Genomic DNA, 18,465 nt, shown 5'->3' on the forward strand with positions numbered 1-18,465 from the left:
CCCGTCCCCCGTCCCCGCCCCCTCCCCCCCGTTGTGCGCGGCCTGGCCCGCCGCGAACGCCTCTCCGAGTAGGGACAACTGCATAGGACGTGGGATCTCGGTGACGATCACGCAGGAGGGTTTGTGAGGATGAGATTTTAAACCGTAAACCGCGTTCTAACCACCGCGGACAGAGGGTTGTACTATTACGGTGCGGTCAACGTAGCAGGAAAAGGAGCGGCGGCCGAGGCGGAGCCCTGGGAAGTGGCCAGGATCTCGGAGCAGTCTGCGCGCAGGCGCCTTTTTCTGTACGCGGAGCGACCAGGGCTCGTGACACAGGCTTTTGAAAGCTGCTCGTCGTAGGTGCGACCACAGGCTAGTTTCTGTGGCTCAGCCTCACGTTTCACCCGCGGAAAAACAGACGCGAGAAGAGGCGCGGGGCGAGGAGCGCGGGGAGGGGAGCGGACAGTCCCCGGCCACAGGCCTTGTCGGCGCTGTGACTGTGAGAACGCGGCGCCGGGATTTAAACCCAGCACGACAGTGAACCGGGTACCTGGAGCACTTCATGCCGCCGCAGAAGGCGGAAAGGAACCGGAGCCGGTGAGGCCAGGGCCACCTTCACTTCCTCCTGCACGCCTCCTGCGGCAGGTGACGTTTCTCCTCTTTTCCACCCAAGTTCCTCAGCACTAACTCTGACTTGTACCCATTTACTGTTTTACACTCTTTTCCCTGATAAAATAATATATGCTAATTGCAGAAGTTTCCCCGCAGTTCATGATCCCAGGGTCCTGGGATGCAGCCGGCTTGGGGCTCCGTGCTCAGTGCGAAGTCAGCTTGAGATTCTCTCTCTCTTTCCCTCCGCCCCTCCTCGCTCGTGATCTCTCGCTCTCCCCAAATAAATAAATAGATTTCAATTTTTTTCCCTAAGGGAAAAGGTACAAAGAGGAAACACTTACCTGCAATTCCTTCACCTGGGAATCACTGCATACAAGTCAGTGTTCTTCCCTTGTTCTAGTGTGCTGATGCATTTTTTTAAGATACAATTCACTTATCATAAAATTTACTCTTTTAAAGTAAAATTCAGTCATTTTTAGGATATCCCCAAATTTAACCACCACCACTAATTCCAGAAAATTCATCAACCCAAGAAGAAGCCCTGTACCCGTATCAGCCACTCCCCATCACCCCCTCCCAAACTGACCTGTGTCTATGGACTTGACTTTTCTGGACATGGCATGTATGTGGCCTTCGTTTCTGGTTCCTTTTTTTTTTTTTTTAAGATTTTATTTACTTATTCGACAGAAAGAGACAGCCAGCGAGAGAGGGAACACAGGCAGGGGGAGTGGGAGAGGAAGAAGCAGGCTCCTAGTGGAGAAGCCTGATGTGGGGCTCGATCCCAGAACGCCGGGATCACGCCCTGAGCCAAAGGCAGACGCCTAACAACTGTGCCACCCAGGCGCCCCCTTGTCTCTGGTTCCTTAAATTTAACATGTTGCCAAGTTTTCTCCACATTGTGGTGTGTCCCAGTAATCCACTCCTTTTGATGGCGGAGTAATATTCCATTATGTCAGTCTACTGTGTTTCCTTTATCCATTCCTCAGTTGATAGACATTTGGGTTGTTTTCACTTTTTGAATATTATAAATAATGCTTCTACTAACATTCATGTACAAGTTTTTGTATAGACATGTGTTTTCACTTCTCTTTGTGTGCATACCCAGGAGTGGAATCACTATGTCCTATGGTAATTCTGTGTTTAACTTTCTCAGGAACTTTCAAACTGTTATCCAAGGCAGCTGCCCCATTTTACATTCCCAGCAGCAAGACCTGAGGGTTCCACTTTTTCCACACCCTCTCCAACATGTGTTATTACCTTTTAAAAAAAATAAGCTATCCTAGGGGCGCCTGGGTGGCACAGTCGTTAAGCATCTGCCTTTGGCTCAGGGCATGATCCCGGCGTTCTGGGATCGAGCCCCGCATCAGGCTCCTCCGCTGGGAGCCTGCTTCTTCCTCTCCCACTCCCCCTGCTTGTGTTCCCTCTCTCACTGGCTGTCTCTCTGTCAAATAAATAAATAAAAATCTTTTAAAAAAATTAGTTATTCTAGTAGGTGTGAAATGCTATCCCTTTGTGGTTTTCATTTGCATTTCCCTAGTGACTAATAAGTTTGGGCATCTTTTCATGAGCTTACTTGCCATTTGTAGATCATCTTTGGAGAAATGTGTTTTCAAATCCTCTGTCCATTTTTAAATTGTGTTGTCTTTTTATTATTGAGTTCTAAGAGTTCTTTACATATTCTGGATATTAGAACCTTATCAGACATATGATTTGCAAATATTTTCTCCCATCCTGTGATTGTCTTTGAATTTTTTTTTTTTTAAGATTTTATTTATTTATTTGACAGAGACAGCCAGCGAGAGAGGGAACACAAGCAGGGGGAGTGGGAGAGGAAGAAGCAGGCTCCTAGCGGAGGAGCCTGATGTAGGGCTTGATCCCAGAACGCCAGGATCACGCCCTGAGCCTAAGGCAGACGCTTAATGACTGCGCCACCCAGGCGCCCCTTAATTTTCTTTTTTTAAAAGATTTATTTATTCATTTATTTATCATAGAGAGCGAGAGTGCGTGCCTGCACACAAGCAGGGGGAGGGTCAGGCAGGGGGAGAAGCCAGCTCCCCGCTGAGCAGAGAGTCTGACACAGGACTGGATCCTGGGACCCTGGGATCATGACCTGAGCCAAAGGCAGATGCATAACCGACTGAGCCACGCAGGCGCCCCTGTCTGAATTTCCTGATAGTGCCCTTTGGAGCACAAGTTTTAATTTTAAGAGATTTAGAGGTGTAGTTCTTTGTTCAATTTTGAGTTAGTTTTTGCATATGATATGAGGGAGGGGTCCAACTTTATTTATTTATTTAATCTATTTAACTATTATTATTATTATTTTTTACATCTGGCTATTCAGTTGTCCCAGCACCATTTTTTTTTTAAAAAGATTTTATTTATTTGACAGAGAGAGAGACAGCCAGCGAGAGAGGGAACACAAGCAGGGGGAGTGGGAGAGGAAGAAGCAGGCTCCTAGCGGAGGAGCCTGATGTAGGGCTTGATCCCAGAACGCCAGGATCACGCCCTGAGCCTAAGGCAGACGCTTAATGACTGCGCCACCCAGGCGCCCCTTAATTTTCTTTTTTTAAAAGATTTATTTATTCATTTATTTATCATAGAGAGCGAGAGTGCGTGCCTGCACACAAGCAGGGGGAGGGTCAGGCAGGGGGAGAAGCCAGCTCCCCGCTGAGCAGAGAGTCTGACACAGGACTGGATCCTGGGACCCTGGGATCATGACCTGAGCCAAAGGCAGATGCATAACCGACTGAGCCACGCAGGCGCCCCTGTCTGAATTTCCTGATAGTGCCCTTTGGAGCACAAGTTTTAATTTTAAGAGATTTAGAGGTGTAGTTCTTTGTTCAATTTTGAGTTAGTTTTTGCATATGATATGAGGGAGGGGTCCAACTTTATTTATTTATTTAATCTATTTAACTATTATTATTATTTTTTTTTACATCTGGCTATTCAGTTGTCCCAGCACCANTTTTTGCATATGATATGAGGGAGGGGTCCAACTTTATTTATTTATTTAATCTATTTAACTATTATTATTATTATTTTTTACATCTGGCTATTCAGTTGTCCCAGCACCATTTTTTTTTTTAAAAGATTTTATTTATTTGACAGAGAGAGAGACAGCCAGCGAGAGAGGGAACACAAGCAGGGGGAGTGGGAGAGGAAGAAGCAGGCTCCCAGCGGAGGAGCCTGATGTGGGGCTCGATCCCAGAACTCTGGGATCACACCCTGAGCTGAAGGCAAACGCTTAGACTAAGCCACCCAAGCGGCCCCCAGCACCATTTGTTGAAAAGAGTATTCTCTTCCCACTGAACTGTCCTGGACTCTTGTTGCAAATTAAGTGTCCATTAATGTATGGGTTTATTTCTGGACTCTGAATTCTATTCCATTGATCTATGTATCTATCCTGTGCCAGAACCACTCTCTTGATTACTGTAGCTTTGTAGTAAATTTTAAAAGAGTGAAGCGTTAGTCCTTCAATTTTGTTCTTTCTTGAGATTATTTTGTATATTCTGGGCCACTTGAATTTCCATATGCATTTTAGGATTGGCTTGTTAACTTATGCAAAAAAAGCCAGCTGGGATTGGGATGGAGATTGTATGGAATCTGGAGACCAAGTTGGACAATATTGTGACCCAAGACATCAGTTAAGTCTTCCCATCCATGAACACAGGCATCTTTCCATTGATTGAGATCTTTCTTAATTTCAGTGTCATTTTGCAGTTTCCATGCACAAGTCTTACACTTCTTTTGTTAGAGTTTATTAAATTCTGATGTGTTTTATCCTATGCTGTATTTATAATTTATGTTATTACATATGGATTTTTAACATAGGAATTATTAAAAGTCCTTCTTCAACATCCTTTCTTAAGGCTGCGTATTAGTCCATTGTACAGTCACGCTGATTTAGTCATTCTCCTGCTGCGGCGTATTTAGGTTCTTTACAATGTTCCCATTTTTAAATGTTACTGCAGTAAGTATCTCTATGCATCCTGCCGTCTGCATATCAGATCACATACGTGGTCATAAATGCTGTTCCATCCTAATGGCCTTCGTTCCCGCCCTTGTAAGGAGGCATGAGATCCAAACAACTTGGAACTCCTGGAGGCCCATTTCTCTTGCAATCCCACACAATCCCCAGGGCCAGGCCTGCACCCTTAAGGGGTACTCCTTCAGAAAGCTCCTCCCAGGGGCCCTGCACCGGAGCCGCAGCACTGTGGCCTCAACTGGCCAGAGCTCTCAGTGCCATAAATGCTTGGTAACTTGTTATATCCCCACAAGACCGTGAGACCCAACAGGACAAGGGCTGGACATTTTTATACCTCGAGCCCTTGGTCTACAGCAGACCCTTAATAAATGCTTCTGGAATGAATGATTCAGGCAGAACAAGGAGCTCATGACCCCAGGCCAGATTAGGAACCTTCAGTCAGAGGATTGTGTCGATTAGGCTTGTGGCGAGGCCTGCAAAGTGTGCCACACACAAATTGTGAGCTGGAAAGCACCCGAGGTTGCCTCATTCCCGAGCTTTCAGACGTCTGCCATGACCACAACATGATACATGACATTGGATAGGTGGAGGGGACAGAAGAGATGGAGGGGTACATGGTGGAGACTGAAGCCAGGTCTGTGGAATTCCCTCAGCAGCCCGAACTACCACAATAAGGCCAAGTTTGTAAAAAATGATCCAGCTAGTCCAATTTTCCAGATCAGGGAAAGGGTGCTCTTGAGAAGTGACTTGTTCAAAGTCTCACGATCAGTGGCGGAACGGGAAAAGGACTCAGATGGGACTCCCATTCACAGAACGTTCCCTTATTGAAGCAGCCTCTGAGGAGTACCTCCCAAGCATCCCACATGGCTGATACCGCTAGATTCCACTAAGCAAGATCCATTGTTTAAACCTGTGTCCCCATGTAGCACATTGTAGAAGTAAAGTTAGGGGCGCCTGGGTGGCTCTATTGGTTAAACCTCAGACTCTTGATGTGGGCTCAGGTCAGGATCTCAGGATGGGGAGATGGTGCCCCAGGGTGCAGGCGCTGGGCGTGGAACCGGCTTGGGATTCTCTCTCTCCCTCTGACCTTACCCCCTCTTTTAAAGTAAATAAATTAATAAATAAAAGTAAAGTTAATTTTACGGTAAAAATTTGATGAATGAGTGTGATAAGCTGAGCAATGTGACAAAGCTTTACCGGGAAATGCTGGTTTCTCTCTTTGCGGTTCCTGGGGGAGGTGCGCGCTTGAGTTACCGTAAATACTGAGGCCGGGAGGTGTTCAGGTTTTAGTTCTCGGGTGGCTCGGGGAGGCCTAGGCACAGTTTGTGTGGATGGGGCACGTGCGACTTCTCTTTCTCTGCAGTTAGCCAAGTTTGCTCAAAGAGCCTCACACTTACCAGGCAAGTGCAGGGTCCCCAACCCCGCGCCAGATCTGCATCCAGCTCCGTGACCCCCACCCCTCCAGCCCCACACAGCGCCTCTGCGGACCCGGCAAGAGCAGGTGCTCCCCGCGGGCGGGCGTCTTCCGCATCTTCGCATCAAAGGTTCCAACGCGGCAGGTGCCCGCACAGTGTTTGGTGAACCTACTGAAACCACCAAACGACTGTCCCCTGGCTGAATATTCATCCCCGCAAACCACCCCCGAGGGGATCCTTGCCGCCCCCACGCCCAGCTCAGGCCGCCCCTAAGCGCTGCCGGGAGCTTCCTTCCCCATCTCTGGGCCTGGGACTAGCGCAGCGTCGCAGCCGAAGCTGTTCAGGACGAGTCCCTCGGCCGCCCGGCGGCTGCAGGACGGCTGGAAGTAGAACACCCCCAACCCCCGGAAACAGGAGCACGCGGGCGAGTTTCCGCGACCACGGTGCAGGCAAGAGAGCCTCCCCCTACACGCACTTCCGGGCCCGCGTGCGCCTCTATGGTATTGGCAGCCTAGAGGGACCGATCCGGAACTTCCGGGAAGATGGCGGCGTGCAGGCCGGAGAATGCACGTGTTCGCGCGGAGAGGGCCAAGCGGTGACGGTAAGCGGCTACCGCCCCCAGGACGGTGGCAGTCGGAGGCCGGGCTCAGGAGTGAAGGCAGGAGCAGGACAGTGGTTTTACCCTGGAACTGCGGCAGGAGGGCTGGCATTTAGATCTCATGAGGAAGGAGGCCCGAGGCAGGGTACTGGCCGTTTGGAACCGCTGTCCGAAGAGTGGTCCGGCACGCTTTAACATTAGAAAACTCAGGTTGACGGGAGAGGAGCTGGTCCCAGAAAGCGCGCTCGCAGCCTTCACGAGACTGCGACGCACAGCCTGGGGCTTTTTTGCTTCTGCGCACAGTTACCATTGTTAGTCGGTGAAAGCACCCGCGTCATACCGACTGAGCGCATTCTCACTCCTGCAGTAAGTGCGTGGGATTGGAGAAGAAAGCCCGACTCTCAGTTCCAGGGCGTGTAGTTTCGAACGACTGCGATGGTGAACGTTAGGTCAGGAAGCACAAAGAGCTGTAAGAGGCCGAGGGGTAACTAAGAACACCTGTTCTGGGGGCGCCTGGGTGGCTCAGTCGTTAAGCGTCTGCCTTCGGCTTAGGGCGTGATCCAGGAGTCCTGGAATCGAGCCCCACATCAGGCTCCTCCGCTGGGAGCCTGCTTCTTCCTGTCCCGCTCCCCCTGCCTGTGTTCCCTCTCTCTCGCTGGCTGTGTCTCTCTCTGCCAAATAAATAAATAAAATCTTAAAAAAAAAAAAAATCTCCACACACACACACACACCCGTTCTGGGATGCCTGCCATCCTGAGTCCTCTACTTGCCAGCTGTTGGATTTGGGCAGGGAATAAACTCTGCGATTTCTTTGTTTGCAAATGTCGGTAATAGCACTTTCTCATAGGATTGTTGGGAGGATGAAATAAGATGGTCTGTGTAAAGCAATTAGCGGGCTGGCATCAAGTAAATGACTTAGTGTTAGACGTTATTGTTGTTATTAAAATCTGGGGACTGCTACATCAGAGATAACTTCCGGGAGGAGGCCAGGTTTTGAGGTGGTCTTTTGAAGGCCCCAGTGTTGGAATTTTACTTTTCTTCCAAATTCAAGAAGCAAGATAGAGCCATTTCTTCACTCAGTTCTTTTCTCTCAGGACTCTCAAGGTATCAGGTTTTTGGGTAATCGTCCTTCACAGTAAAAGTGTGAACAGTAATGTAAGTCATCCTGAATTTGCTATTCTTCATACCTAACCAGACTGGTCATCATTCCTAAGTCTACACATATATTATGTAGGAGGGGTGACTTCGTGATGTGTCTGATTTTTTAACAGCATATTTATTGGGCCTTCTTAAACACAAATGCAAGTTTTACAGTGAAGAGTTGTCACTTTGGGAGGCTTAGGGTTACTCCAGTGGTGCCATTAATCTTTAAAAATAGTCTGCAGGGGCGCCTGGGTGGCACAGCAGTTAAGCGTCTGCCTTCGGCTCAGGTCGTGATCCCCGCGTTATGGGATCGAGCCCCACATCAGGCTCTTCCGGTATGAGCCTGCTTCTTCCTCTCCCACTCCCCCTGCTTGTGTTCCCTTTCTCACTGGCTGTCTCTATCTCCGTCGAATAAATAAATAAAATCTTTAAAAAATAATAAAAATAAAAATAGTCTGCAATCCCTATAATAGATTATCTTTTTTTTTTTTTTAAGTTTTATTTATTTGAGAGAGAGACGGGGGAGAGAGAGAGAACATGTATCAGGTGAGGGGCAAAGGGAGAAGCCGACTCCTTGCTGAGTAGGGAGCCCTCAATCCGTGAGCTCAGAGGTACTATCGTGACCTGAGCGGAAGGCAGACGCTTAACCGAGTGAGCCACCCAGGCCTCTATACGAAATTATCTTAATATAGTTAACTTTAGTGAGCTAAGTCAGCAGTAGTGGTCTCAGTTTTGCGTGTCTTAGGTGATGAGGCAGCTTAGCCATTTCAGAGGCAGATTGAGTCTAAGTTGGATGATGCTATTCTGGGCTCCAAAGGGAGGAGCACCTGCGTGACTATAAAGAAACGCAAATAGTAACTGATGTGATAGAAAGAGGCCACTTGGGAGGCAGGCAGCCTGGGCTTGTATTCCAGCTCCGTCTCTTATTAGCTATGTGACCCAGGCTTTGTTTTCTTTGTTTGTAAATTAAAGATGATAGCTATCCACAGGATGATCAGAATTAAATAAGACAATACAACAATATGTGTGATCAACCTGTTATGCATAAAATGCTCAGTAAGGGTGCCCTTCCTAAGTGGGACAGTTTCAAAAGGGATGTTCCAACAAGACTGAAGAGCAGCAATGGGGAAGAGGTGCTGAGCTCCCACACTTGAGAGGACAGAGTGCTGGAGTGTGGGTGTGAGACATGGGCTCCCTGAGTATTGTCATAACTCGGTTAAAAACCCGGTTATCACTGTTTTTGCGTGGCATTGCATCGTGGGAGCTGTTCCCATGTGGTGGTAAAGAGCGGGGTTCTGCAGACAAGCCGTCTTGTTGAGTTCTTACACATATTAGCTGTGTGACCCAGAGCAAGTCCCGTTTCCTCATTTGTAAAGGAGGGATAATAATATTTTCCGAATGGAACGGTTGGGAACTTGTCCTGAGCTAGGAGAATTAAATGAAATAATCATGTGGTGAGCTGTCTGTGAATTTAGGTGTAATAACACCAGTTCTCCTTGAACTTTGGATATGCTGATGATCTCTCTGTGGTCAGAGGACCCCCTCCCCCTCTGCCGAAGGACCAGGCCTCCTTCCTCTGTCTCTGCCCCAGGTTCAGAAAAGAATTTTATGAGAGCAGTCAGGTTGGATCTGATGGATGATTTGGGCACTTTCTCCTTTTCTCTTAAAGGGATGATGACGGCTTCTTCTTCTCTGGTGAGGGCCTGAGGATTGGGACTCTTCTCTCACCATGAGCCTCACCCCAGAGGTCAAGAGTCGTGGGATGAAGTTTGCTGAGGAGCAACTGCTAAAGCATGGATGGACTCAAGGTCATCCCCGGGGGGNCCGGAAAAGCCAATTTAAAGGGAAATTTGCAGGGGCACCTGGGTGGCTCAGTCATTAAGCGTCTGCCTTTGGCTCAGATCATGATTCCAGCGTTCTGGGATCGAGCCCCGCATCAGGCTCCTCCACTGGGAGCCTGCTTCTTCCTCTCCCACTCCCCCTCTCATGTTCCCTCTCTCACTGGCTGTCTGTCAAATAAATAAATAAAATCTTTTAAAAAATAAAAAAATTAAGGGAAATTTGCAGAAGAAAATTTCTTAGTTTTCCAGAAAATGGACGAGTGGAAGAAATTTGACAGTGGGTCATGAGAAAGAAGTGGGTGGGAGGACTGGGGGAGGGAGGAAGGGTCATGACCTATGTTCTGAAAGAATCATGAAGGAGAAGACAGCTTGGGCTCAAAGGCAGTGACACCGCATGGAAAGAGGGGGACTGGAGGGCGTCCCCAGGGATGGTGTAGACCCAACCCTCAGTGTGTGGCATGGCAAGGAGTGGCGTGTGTTGGTGCCTGTGAGGGCTTGCGACAGGCGGCAGAATAAACCAAGTAACTCACTGTCCTGCAGGCAAAGGCCTGGGCCGGAAGGAGAATGGCATCACCCAGGCCCTCAGGGTGACACTGAAGCAGGACACTCACGGGGTAAGACTGGGCAGGCTGAGGGAGGTCCATGTGGATGGAGAAGGGGACCCCGGGGACAGGGCAGGGACAGGTCCTCGGAGTTCATACTTCTTCCTCTGGCAGGTGGGACATGACCCTGCCAAGGAGTTCACAGACCACTGGTGGAATGAGCTCTTCAACAAGACTGCGGCCAGCTTGGTTGTGGAAACTGGGCAGGTACGGGGTGCTAATCGATGGGTGTGTGGACCACGAGGGCCTGGGATGTGTGAGGGTGAGGGGCACGCCATGTCTCCCACTCACTGGTACCTCCCCACAGGATGGAGTACGGATAAAGCATCTTTCTAAGGAGACCACCCGTCGTCACCATCCCAAGCCTAACATGCTGTATCAGAAGTTTGTGAAGGTATTAGGGGCCGGGGGTGGGAGAGTCCATCTTTCTCCTTCCCTGGCCTCCCCCAGGGCCTGAACAGTTGCTTCACATGCCTTACCCGTCCTTACATAGTGTAGAACCATCCTAACATTGTCAGGTCCTGTGGGCAGCTTTGCTCTCGCTTGGTTGGACTGCCCAGACCCTCGGCCAGAATTAGACCTTCAGGTCCCGTGGGTGTGGGGATGGGGAGCGGGTGGTGGGGCATGGGCAGGCGTCGCCAGAGCAGGGCAGGAGGGGAGGTCCAGTGCAAAGGACTTAGAATCCAGAGGAGACCGGACAGATTATCTGACCCATCCTTGTTTCATGGTTGTGGCCCCAAGCAGGGAAAAGTGGCTTGCAGACAGGACTAGAATCCTGGTCTTCAGACTCGCACTCTCTAGCGTAACAGTAGAAGGGAGCTCACATCCAGCGACCATCTGTTGCGTGCTAAGGGGTCTCCATGTTCCGTAGCAAGCCTTTCCCATTTCTCCCCATCCCTGTGGCCATTGTCCTCTCCTGCCGGATTTTCACAGCCTCCTACCCCGTCTCACTCCCCAGCCCACTCAGTTCACCGCCACAGCGGCCAGAGAGCTCTCTAACACATTTCACTGGGGCTCTGGCTCGTCCCTGACCGAGGCTGACCGTCCCGATGTGTCAGACAGGCTCACAGGACCATGAGGCTTTGTCCTGCACTCACCCCGCTCAGGGTCTCTACACTTTAACCAGATGGGATCGGACTGTTTGGAAGATACCACCTTCTTTCACCTGCAGGTTTTTGCACGTGCTCTCCCCACTCACGCCTGCAGTATTCTGCTGCATTTACCCCTTTCCCTGCCCACTTTTGGTGGTCTTCCAGAGCTCACTGCGTTCCCGAAACGTCCCCAAACCCTGAAGTCAGATCAGTATCCCTCCTCCACTGCAGGCAACACTTTATGATTGCCTGTGTTCTGTGAGCCTCCGCCCCACGTGTAGATTCCATCTGGGGTGACCGATTGTTCTGGTCCCACTCTGTATCCCAGCCCACTGGCCCAGAGTAGCTTCTCAGTCGGCTTAATACAAACACTGCGGGTTGGTGTGGGGGAGGGTGGTGAGAAGCACCCTGGGATGACCACGGGGGATACCAGGAGGACCTGATGACCCGGAGCACTCCCCCCTCTCTTCTTGTACTGCCCACTGGTGGCTCCCCCCGTGCCCTGCAGCTGCAGCCCACCTCGTGCCAAGCTGGAGATACACAGAGGCCCATCTCTCTCTGGGTCTGCGGGGAACTGTGTTTGGGGCTGGCAAATTTGTGCCTGTGGCTACCAATTTCTAGGGGATTCCGGGAGGAAAGAGGGGATGACAGTGGTGTTCAGTGGGCTTTGCCCCCATGATTGCTCCTTCTAGACGGCCACACTGACCTCGGGTGGGGAGAAGCCAGACAAGGACTTGGAGAGCCACAGTGATGACGACAACCGGGTGCCCAAGCCTCCAAAGATGTGAGACTCATCTTAGTGCTGTGGGCATGTGGGAGGAGAGGCCTTTGAATCTTAAGAGAAAGGACCAAGTGTCAGGCCTGACTGGGGCCGTGTTGTAGTAATCTGTGCTTCCCTCGCACCTGGAGAGTGCCAGGTCCTGAACGTGCTGAAGGGACATTTTAGAGGGCAGGAGAGGTCAGGCCTTTGCACGAGCTGTTTGTGAAGCCTGATCTCCCCCCAACAGCCTGACCGATGAGATGCTGCTCCAAGCCTGTGAGGGGCGCACAGCACACAAGTAAGTAATGGTTCGCTCCTTGGGGGTCCTTTCTTTCCTCCCCATCACAAGCCCTTGAGGATGGTCTGTGCCCCTTTGTACGCTTCTCACCCCAGGGGAGGGATCCCCCTACCCACCTCCCCTGCCGTTGTTGCCTGAAACTGCAAGGACTAGACCTGTTTTCCCTGTACCTCCTCTGACCTGGGTCCCGTCTGTTTCAGGGCTGCTCGTCTTGGGATCACGATGAAGGCTAAGCTTGCTCGGTTGGAGGCCCAGGAGCAGGCCTTCCTGGCTCGTCTCAAAGGCCAGGACACTGGGACCCCTCAACTGCACTCTGAGAGCAAACCCCCTGAAAAAAAGAAAAAGAAAAGGAAGCAGAGAGAGAGCGAGGCTGCAGGAGCCGCCGGGAGTGCAGAAGAGGAGTGTCCGGAAGACGCTGGCCAGGCCAGTGGGAAAAGCAGGAAGAAGAAAAGACAGAAGCCAGAAACAGTGGCAGAGGAGCGGGAGGGAACAGCTGTCGGGAATGTGGATGGAGAGTCTGCAGGAACGAGTGGATCAGGAGTGTGGGAGAGCAGGGAGCAAGCTGATCAGCCCCGCAGGAAGAGGAAGAAAAGGCGGCACCATGCAGAGGAGATGGGGGGCCCAGACGGAGGGGCAGGAGGCCAGGAGGCTGCGGCCAGTGCCGGGACAGAGCAGGTGCAGAGTGGGGCACATGCTGCGTCATGCCACAGACGCAAGAGGCGGCGGCAGCCGGAGGAGGGGGACCTGAACACACAGGAAGCAGTGGAGGGGGCTGCTGTAGAGGGTGGGGCTGGGGAAGCAGCAAGTGGAGTGCATGCTGACAGGAGAAGCAGAAGCAAGAAGAAAAGACCGCGGCCCCAGGAGGAGGAGGATGTAAGGGATGAAGGGGATAAGGAAGGCGGCAGGATTAGGGAGGCAGAGAGGAGGCAGCGGGAAAGAGCTGGAGTCAGCCCTGACCAGAGAGCAAGAAAGAAGAAACAGAAGAAGAGAGCCTGAAGGTCGGGTCAAGGTGGGGCTCCACGCACCCCTTTTGAGGAGTTGAAGCCTCAGACCTAAGTCGATGGGTCTCCTGCACCCCCTCAGTGAGGAGCTCCTCCCAAGGAGGAAGCTGACCCCTGAACTCCAGCTGGTCAGAGTTGGGTGTGGAGTGTCCTTGGCAGCTTCTAACCCAGCGACCGAGGGCTCAGGTGCCTGTGGGAGCCAGGCAGCGGCGGGATGTGGAGTGCTGGGGCTGTGGGAAGGGGTGTGCACATGCCCTCTGGAGGGACACGCCAGCTGCAGATGCAGCCTCCCAGCCTGGGAACATCCTGAATACAAATTAGAATTTTCTTGGATGCTTCCAAAGAAATTCCTTCTGTTAAGCCTCCATAGTCTTGCTACCCTGTTGAATGGAAGGGGAAAGCTCCAAGAACCTCACTCGGGAGCTTTTTTCAGTGTCTGAAGTCCATTTTCACAAACCGAAAGTCTGTGCCCCTAAATGCCACAGCCGCCTCCCTTGCCCGTCCTGTTCCCCTGGAGAGGTGGTGCCGTGTCTGCCCTGTGGCTCTGTGGCTTCTGCCACCCGTGAACCACCATTGCCAGGAAAGCTCCCAGACTCCACAGCTCTGGAGAGGGGCACTAAGTCTTTATTGGGGAGAATGGCCACCCATCTTCCCTCACTGCAGACGGTAGACACACTCAGTGTCGGGGTAGGGTGGCAGATTCAGCTGGTACTTCTTTTCCAGGGCAGGTGGCACAAAACGACCTCCCAGGTAGTGGTAGCGGCCGGTGAACTGGGTGGCAGATTTTTTGGGTGCTGTCAGGGAGATGAGCAAGTCTGGCTGGAGCCCTCCAGAGTTTCCCTTCTCCACATCCCATCCTGAAAAGAGGGTGGTGTTCAGGAAGAAAGGAAGATGTCTATTCCTCTTCCATGCCCTGTCCTACCCTAGTCCTGAAGGAGTGGGAGGCCCTCTATGTCCCTGCCCGAGGAACTTACATCCTTGAACCCCTGTGTACTCCTGGGCTTTGGTCTCTTGGATCCAACATATAAGGGAGGTCCTGAACTCTGCTCCCTGGCCCTTTTGTGGAATCCATAAAGCTGTGTTCTGCTTCTCTAGGCTCAACTTTTAAGATTGGTCTGAGCCTTGGGTCAAGAACAAGGACTGTCAGGTACCTGTCTCAAGACAGGGCAGGGTCCCAGCTCCAACTCCCCCCTCCCCCTGCCCACCTGCCCCAGCCAACTTCCTTGGACCCAGCACCTGAGGGAATGTCGATGCTTGCAATGGGCACGGTGAGCCCATTCAGGACACTCAGGATGCTGCGGAACGGCTCCCGGACATCACCTTTGAAGCTGAAGCCAAAGATGGCATCCACAACCAGCTCATAGAGTTCGTCGATAAGCATGGGCTATGGTGGGGCAGAAAGGAAAAAGCATGCCAGAGCCAGCAGCTGCACAGAAGGCCCTCAAAGGGAGAAGGGTGTCCTTTGCACACACCACTCGCACAGGCACAAGAATCATTTCATCTCATTCGGGTGGCATTTTGGGGCCTAGACTTCCATGCAAGTTGGTCACTGACTTAGGCCAGGCTGAGTCCAGACACATCTGTTCTGAGTGCCTGCTTGCCACTGGGGAGGCACAGTGTGGGACCGCCTGAGGCTGGGAGTCAGGACAAGCCACCTGCCTTCTCTGTACCATCCTAGTCTCTTCATCTGTAGAATGTGTTAAACTTAAATCTCATTTTCCATCCTTCAGTCCCTGTCCCTGCAGAAATGGTTTAGGAAGAGGCAGTCACTGAAGCCTCTGAAAAGAGTGGATAATGTTTACTGCCTGCAGGACAGGTCCTGACCTAGGGGAAAAAGGAGTGACCCTGGACCTGAAGGGCTGTGCGGCGGGGCAGCACCGATGGAGCATGGCTTCTGGCAGGGGCTCCCCCTACTCAGCACAGTTCAGGTACCCCCCACCCCCTGTCCCACTGCAAAGAGTCCACCCTCCAGAGAGGAAGATCAGGAAGTGAGCTCACCCTGAGGACAGGATGAAGAGCAGGACACGGGCGGTAGTTGGGGAGGAGGAAGGCACCCCACTGGGGTCACTTACCTCTGGGGGCATTTCACCAAGGAAAGGGATGTCCATTTTCTGACACTGGGTCACCAGTGCGGTGAAGAGTGGCTTGTTCGGTCTTTTGGGATAATAAATGGTTGGCTGGTAGCCCTAGAGAAAAGGAGAGGGGTCGTCCAAGCCCGGATCCCAGGAGCCCCGCCGCCCCGGCCCTCGCCCACATACTCACGAAGAGTTTGAGGTGTCGCGCACAGACCAGGCCGTCTCCTCCGTTATTCCCGGGCCCACAGATGACCAGGACCGCGGGGGGGCTCCGGGACATGGACGTGGGGGGATAGGCCTGGAGGCGGGGTCAGAGGGCCGTCAGAAGGGCTCTGGGCGGCCCCGGGCCACCCTGGCNCCTCCCCCCGCCACTCGGCTGTGCCCAGGCCACTGACCTTGGCAATGGCTGTGGCGCAGCTCAGCCCAGCCAGCTCCATTAGTTGGTCGACGCTGAACTGGTACTCGTTAAACAGCTCCTCGTCCACCGCCTGGGCCTCCTCCTGGCTGCGGACACTCACAGCCTCAGTCCCGGCGCCCTGCGCGCGGCCCGTCCCAGCTCCCGCCCCCGAGCGAGCCCGCCCCAGCCTCGCCTACCTCAGGTACTTCACCGCCGGGCTCGCCATGCCTGCCGGTTCCCCGGGGCCGCCCGAGTGCGGCCGCCACGTCCCCCACCACGCGGGCCCCGTGCGGCAGGCGCCGGCCTGGCCCGGGACGCGCCGCAGGTGCGAGCCAGCGGCCAGCACCCCGAGCCCCAGCAGCGCCCGCAGCGCGGACATGGAGCTCGCCCCGCGCATGTGCGGCGCCCGCCCCGCCCCCGAAGGCGGGGCCGCGGGCTTGTCCCGCCCCTTCGCGAGCGTGCGGACGCCGGGCCGCACGTTCCAGGGAGCGGGGAGCCTCGCCGCCGGCCGCTTGGCCCAGGTTCCCGCCCTTGCGCTTCCTCGCTAAGTGGACGGGGGCACCCCTGGTCTCAGCGTCCTGCGAGCACGCGCTTCACGGGTGCCAGCGCTTGCAAAGCCGGCCCGGCGCCCGCGAGCAACGCGCGGTGACCGGAGCGTGCGTCCTGTTTTACGCAGCCGGCTGTTCCCCTCTCAGGCCGGGCCGCTCCCGCTGCCCGGTTCATACTTGTCAGATACCTGACAAGCGCGGGTGGGAAAGGAGGGGTGGCTTTATTCAGGAAGCGGGCGACCTGAGAACAGAGTGGACGAACACCGTAAAGCCATCTTCGGTCTGCGCGAGGCTGGACCGTTTTGGGGGGGCGCCAGAAATGTGGGGGCTCCGTGCCAGAGAAGCTTGTGCTCAGGCAGTTAATCGTTTGTGCACATGACCCTGAGCAGGCCTAGTCTTGGGAGAGTCTGGTCCTTCAATCCTCAGGGAAAGGAGGTGTTCTGCTACAGACCAAGGGACTTAGGGCAGCAAGCAAGGAGCGCAGAAGCTTGAAGTAAGTTAACCCTAAGGTCGGTTGGACTGCTGTCTATAGCGTAATTTAGGACCCCTGTCCCAAGTACATTAGCTGCCCTTACCTACCTCTGCGTACCAGGATAGCGTGCTGCATTTCCCTGATCATGCGTAGTATTTACGCCCCTTTATCAAGATAATACCCATGGTGGGGCGCCTGGCTGGCTCAGTGGGAGGAGCATGCGGCTGGTGAACTCCACGTGATGAGTTTGAGCCCCACCTTGGCTGTAGAGATTACTTTTATTTATTTTTTTTAAAGATTTTACTTTATGTAATCTCTATAGTCAGTGTAGGGCTTGAACTCACAACCCTGAGATCAAGAGTCACAGGCTCTTTGGACTGAGGCAGCCAGGCGCCCCTAGGTAGTTCTCCTTGTATATATTTATTAGTCAAGACTCCCTACAGGCCTATTAGAGAACATTAAATGGGATATTTTGAAGATTCATTTTTTTTAAACTTTTATTTATTTAAGTAATCTCTACACCCAACATGGGGCTTGAACTCACGACCCTCAGATCAAGAGTTAATACACTCTTCTGACTGAGCCATCCAGCCCCCTGAAGATTCATTTCTAAAACACAATGTGAAGCATGTTTTTTTTTGGGGGGGGGGCTAAGATTTTATCTATTCATTTGACAGACACCAAGAGAGGGAATAGAAGCAGGGGGAGTAGGGGGGGCTCGGTCCTGAGCTGAAGGCAGACACCTAACGACTGAGCCACCCAGGTGCCCCTGAAGCATGTTTTTTTGAGCATGTGCCACATGCTAACATGAATCAGCTCATTTTATCCTTGTGGCCTGTTATTATTACCGTTTTACAGATGAGGAAACAAAGGCTCCAAGATGTTGACTGACGTGCCCAATGGTATAGGGATAGCTGTCCTCGGAGCTAGGGTCCAAGCGGCTTGAGCTAGCGTCTGTACTCGAAAGCATTATTCTGTAAGGCACTGCTCTCTGCAAGTGAGGAAATAGGTAAAATGTCGTCACTGCTGACTTCATCCTGACGAGATGTAACAATAAAACAGTGACACATACCCCACCACATGCCCCCAGAATTTATAAGACAACCACCAGAGGGCTGTCCCCAGGAAGGTGGAGCTGAAGACTTCCTCCATCTTATTGCTGCCTTTCAGACTTCTAGAGTTTTCTTTGGGAAATGCCTTTAAAACCAATGTAGGAAGGGCATAGGGATCGAGCCCCTGCTGAGTGCCAAACGCTTACATATTTCATCCTGTCAATTCTATGATGTAGTTTTATCCTCTCCTTATAGCACAGAGAAGTCAAGTAATTTTCCAAAGATTATACAGCTATTAAACGGTAGAGCCGATGACGGTTGATACGGAGTTGGCCTGACCCCGTGGCAATATTCCCCTGTGGCAGGTGCTGCTACCTGTCCCTCAAAATGCATTCTCTTTTCTTCCTTTGGCAACAGAACCCCTGAGTTGTATGTGGTCACGTGGCTGCCCAGCCAAACACTACATTTCCCACTCTCCCTTGCAGCAGCTAGGCTTGTACATGTGACTACACGCCGACCAATGAGGTCTGAGCAGGGATGACGTGAACTGCCAGCTCCTCCCTTTGGGAAAAAAGCTCGTTTTCCTGCACTTC

The 18,465-nt window shown here is 52.3% G+C and overlaps 2 protein-coding genes across 2 annotated transcripts; one reads left to right on the forward strand and one right to left on the reverse strand.

The window, feature by feature from the left end:
- Positions 1-6,465: 6,465 nt before the first annotated feature.
- On the forward strand, positions 6,466-13,671 carry GPATCH4 (G-patch domain containing 4). Its single transcript, XM_002926962.4, has 8 exons — positions 6,466-6,595; positions 9,405-9,543; positions 10,117-10,190; positions 10,293-10,385; positions 10,486-10,572; positions 11,962-12,053; positions 12,277-12,327; positions 12,528-13,671. The coding sequence occupies exons 2-8, from the start codon at positions 9,465-9,467 to the stop codon at positions 13,321-13,323; spliced, it is 1,272 nt and encodes a 423-aa protein (XP_002927008.1). The 5' UTR covers positions 6,466-6,595; positions 9,405-9,464; the 3' UTR covers positions 13,324-13,671.
- A 259-nt stretch (positions 13,672-13,930) lies between these two features.
- On the reverse strand, positions 13,931-16,209 carry NAXE (NAD(P)HX epimerase). Its single transcript, XM_034667437.1, has 6 exons — positions 15,998-16,209; positions 15,799-15,907; positions 15,591-15,701; positions 15,401-15,514; positions 14,565-14,712; positions 13,931-14,185 (listed from the first exon to the last, which is right to left on the reverse strand). Exons 1-6 carry the CDS (start codon positions 16,195-16,197, stop codon positions 13,983-13,985), a joined length of 885 nt encoding a protein of 294 aa, XP_034523328.1. The 5' UTR covers positions 16,198-16,209; the 3' UTR covers positions 13,931-13,982.
- Positions 16,210-18,465: the final 2,256 nt, after the last annotated feature.

This window comes from Ailuropoda melanoleuca, chromosome 8 (genome assembly GCF_002007445.2).
Source record: "Ailuropoda melanoleuca isolate Jingjing chromosome 8, ASM200744v2, whole genome shotgun sequence".
Classification (NCBI taxonomy): Eukaryota; Metazoa; Chordata; class Mammalia; order Carnivora; family Ursidae; genus Ailuropoda; species Ailuropoda melanoleuca.

Coding starts and splice junctions, on each gene's coding strand:
- GPATCH4 (XM_002926962.4), top strand. CDS start 9,465: ATGAGCCTCACCCCAGAGGTCAAGAGTCGTGGGATGAAGTTTGCTGAG. Junction 10,191..10,292: donor TGAAGCAGGACACTCACGGG/GTAAGACTGGGC, acceptor TTCCTCTGGCAG/GTGGGACATGACCCTGCCAA. Junction 12,054..12,276: donor GTGCCCAAGCCTCCAAAGAT/GTGAGACTCATC, acceptor TCCCCCCAACAG/CCTGACCGATGAGATGCTGC.
- NAXE (XM_034667437.1), bottom strand. CDS start 16,197: ATGCGCGGGGCGAGCTCCATGTCCGCGCTGCGGGCGCTGCTGGGGCTC. Junction 15,908..15,997: donor CCGGCGGTGAAGTACCTGAG/GTAGGCGAGGCT, acceptor GAGTGTCCGCAG/CCAGGAGGAGGCCCAGGCGG. Junction 14,713..15,400: donor TTGGTGAAATGCCCCCAGAG/GTAAGTGACCCC, acceptor GCCCCACCATAG/CCCATGCTTATCGACGAACT.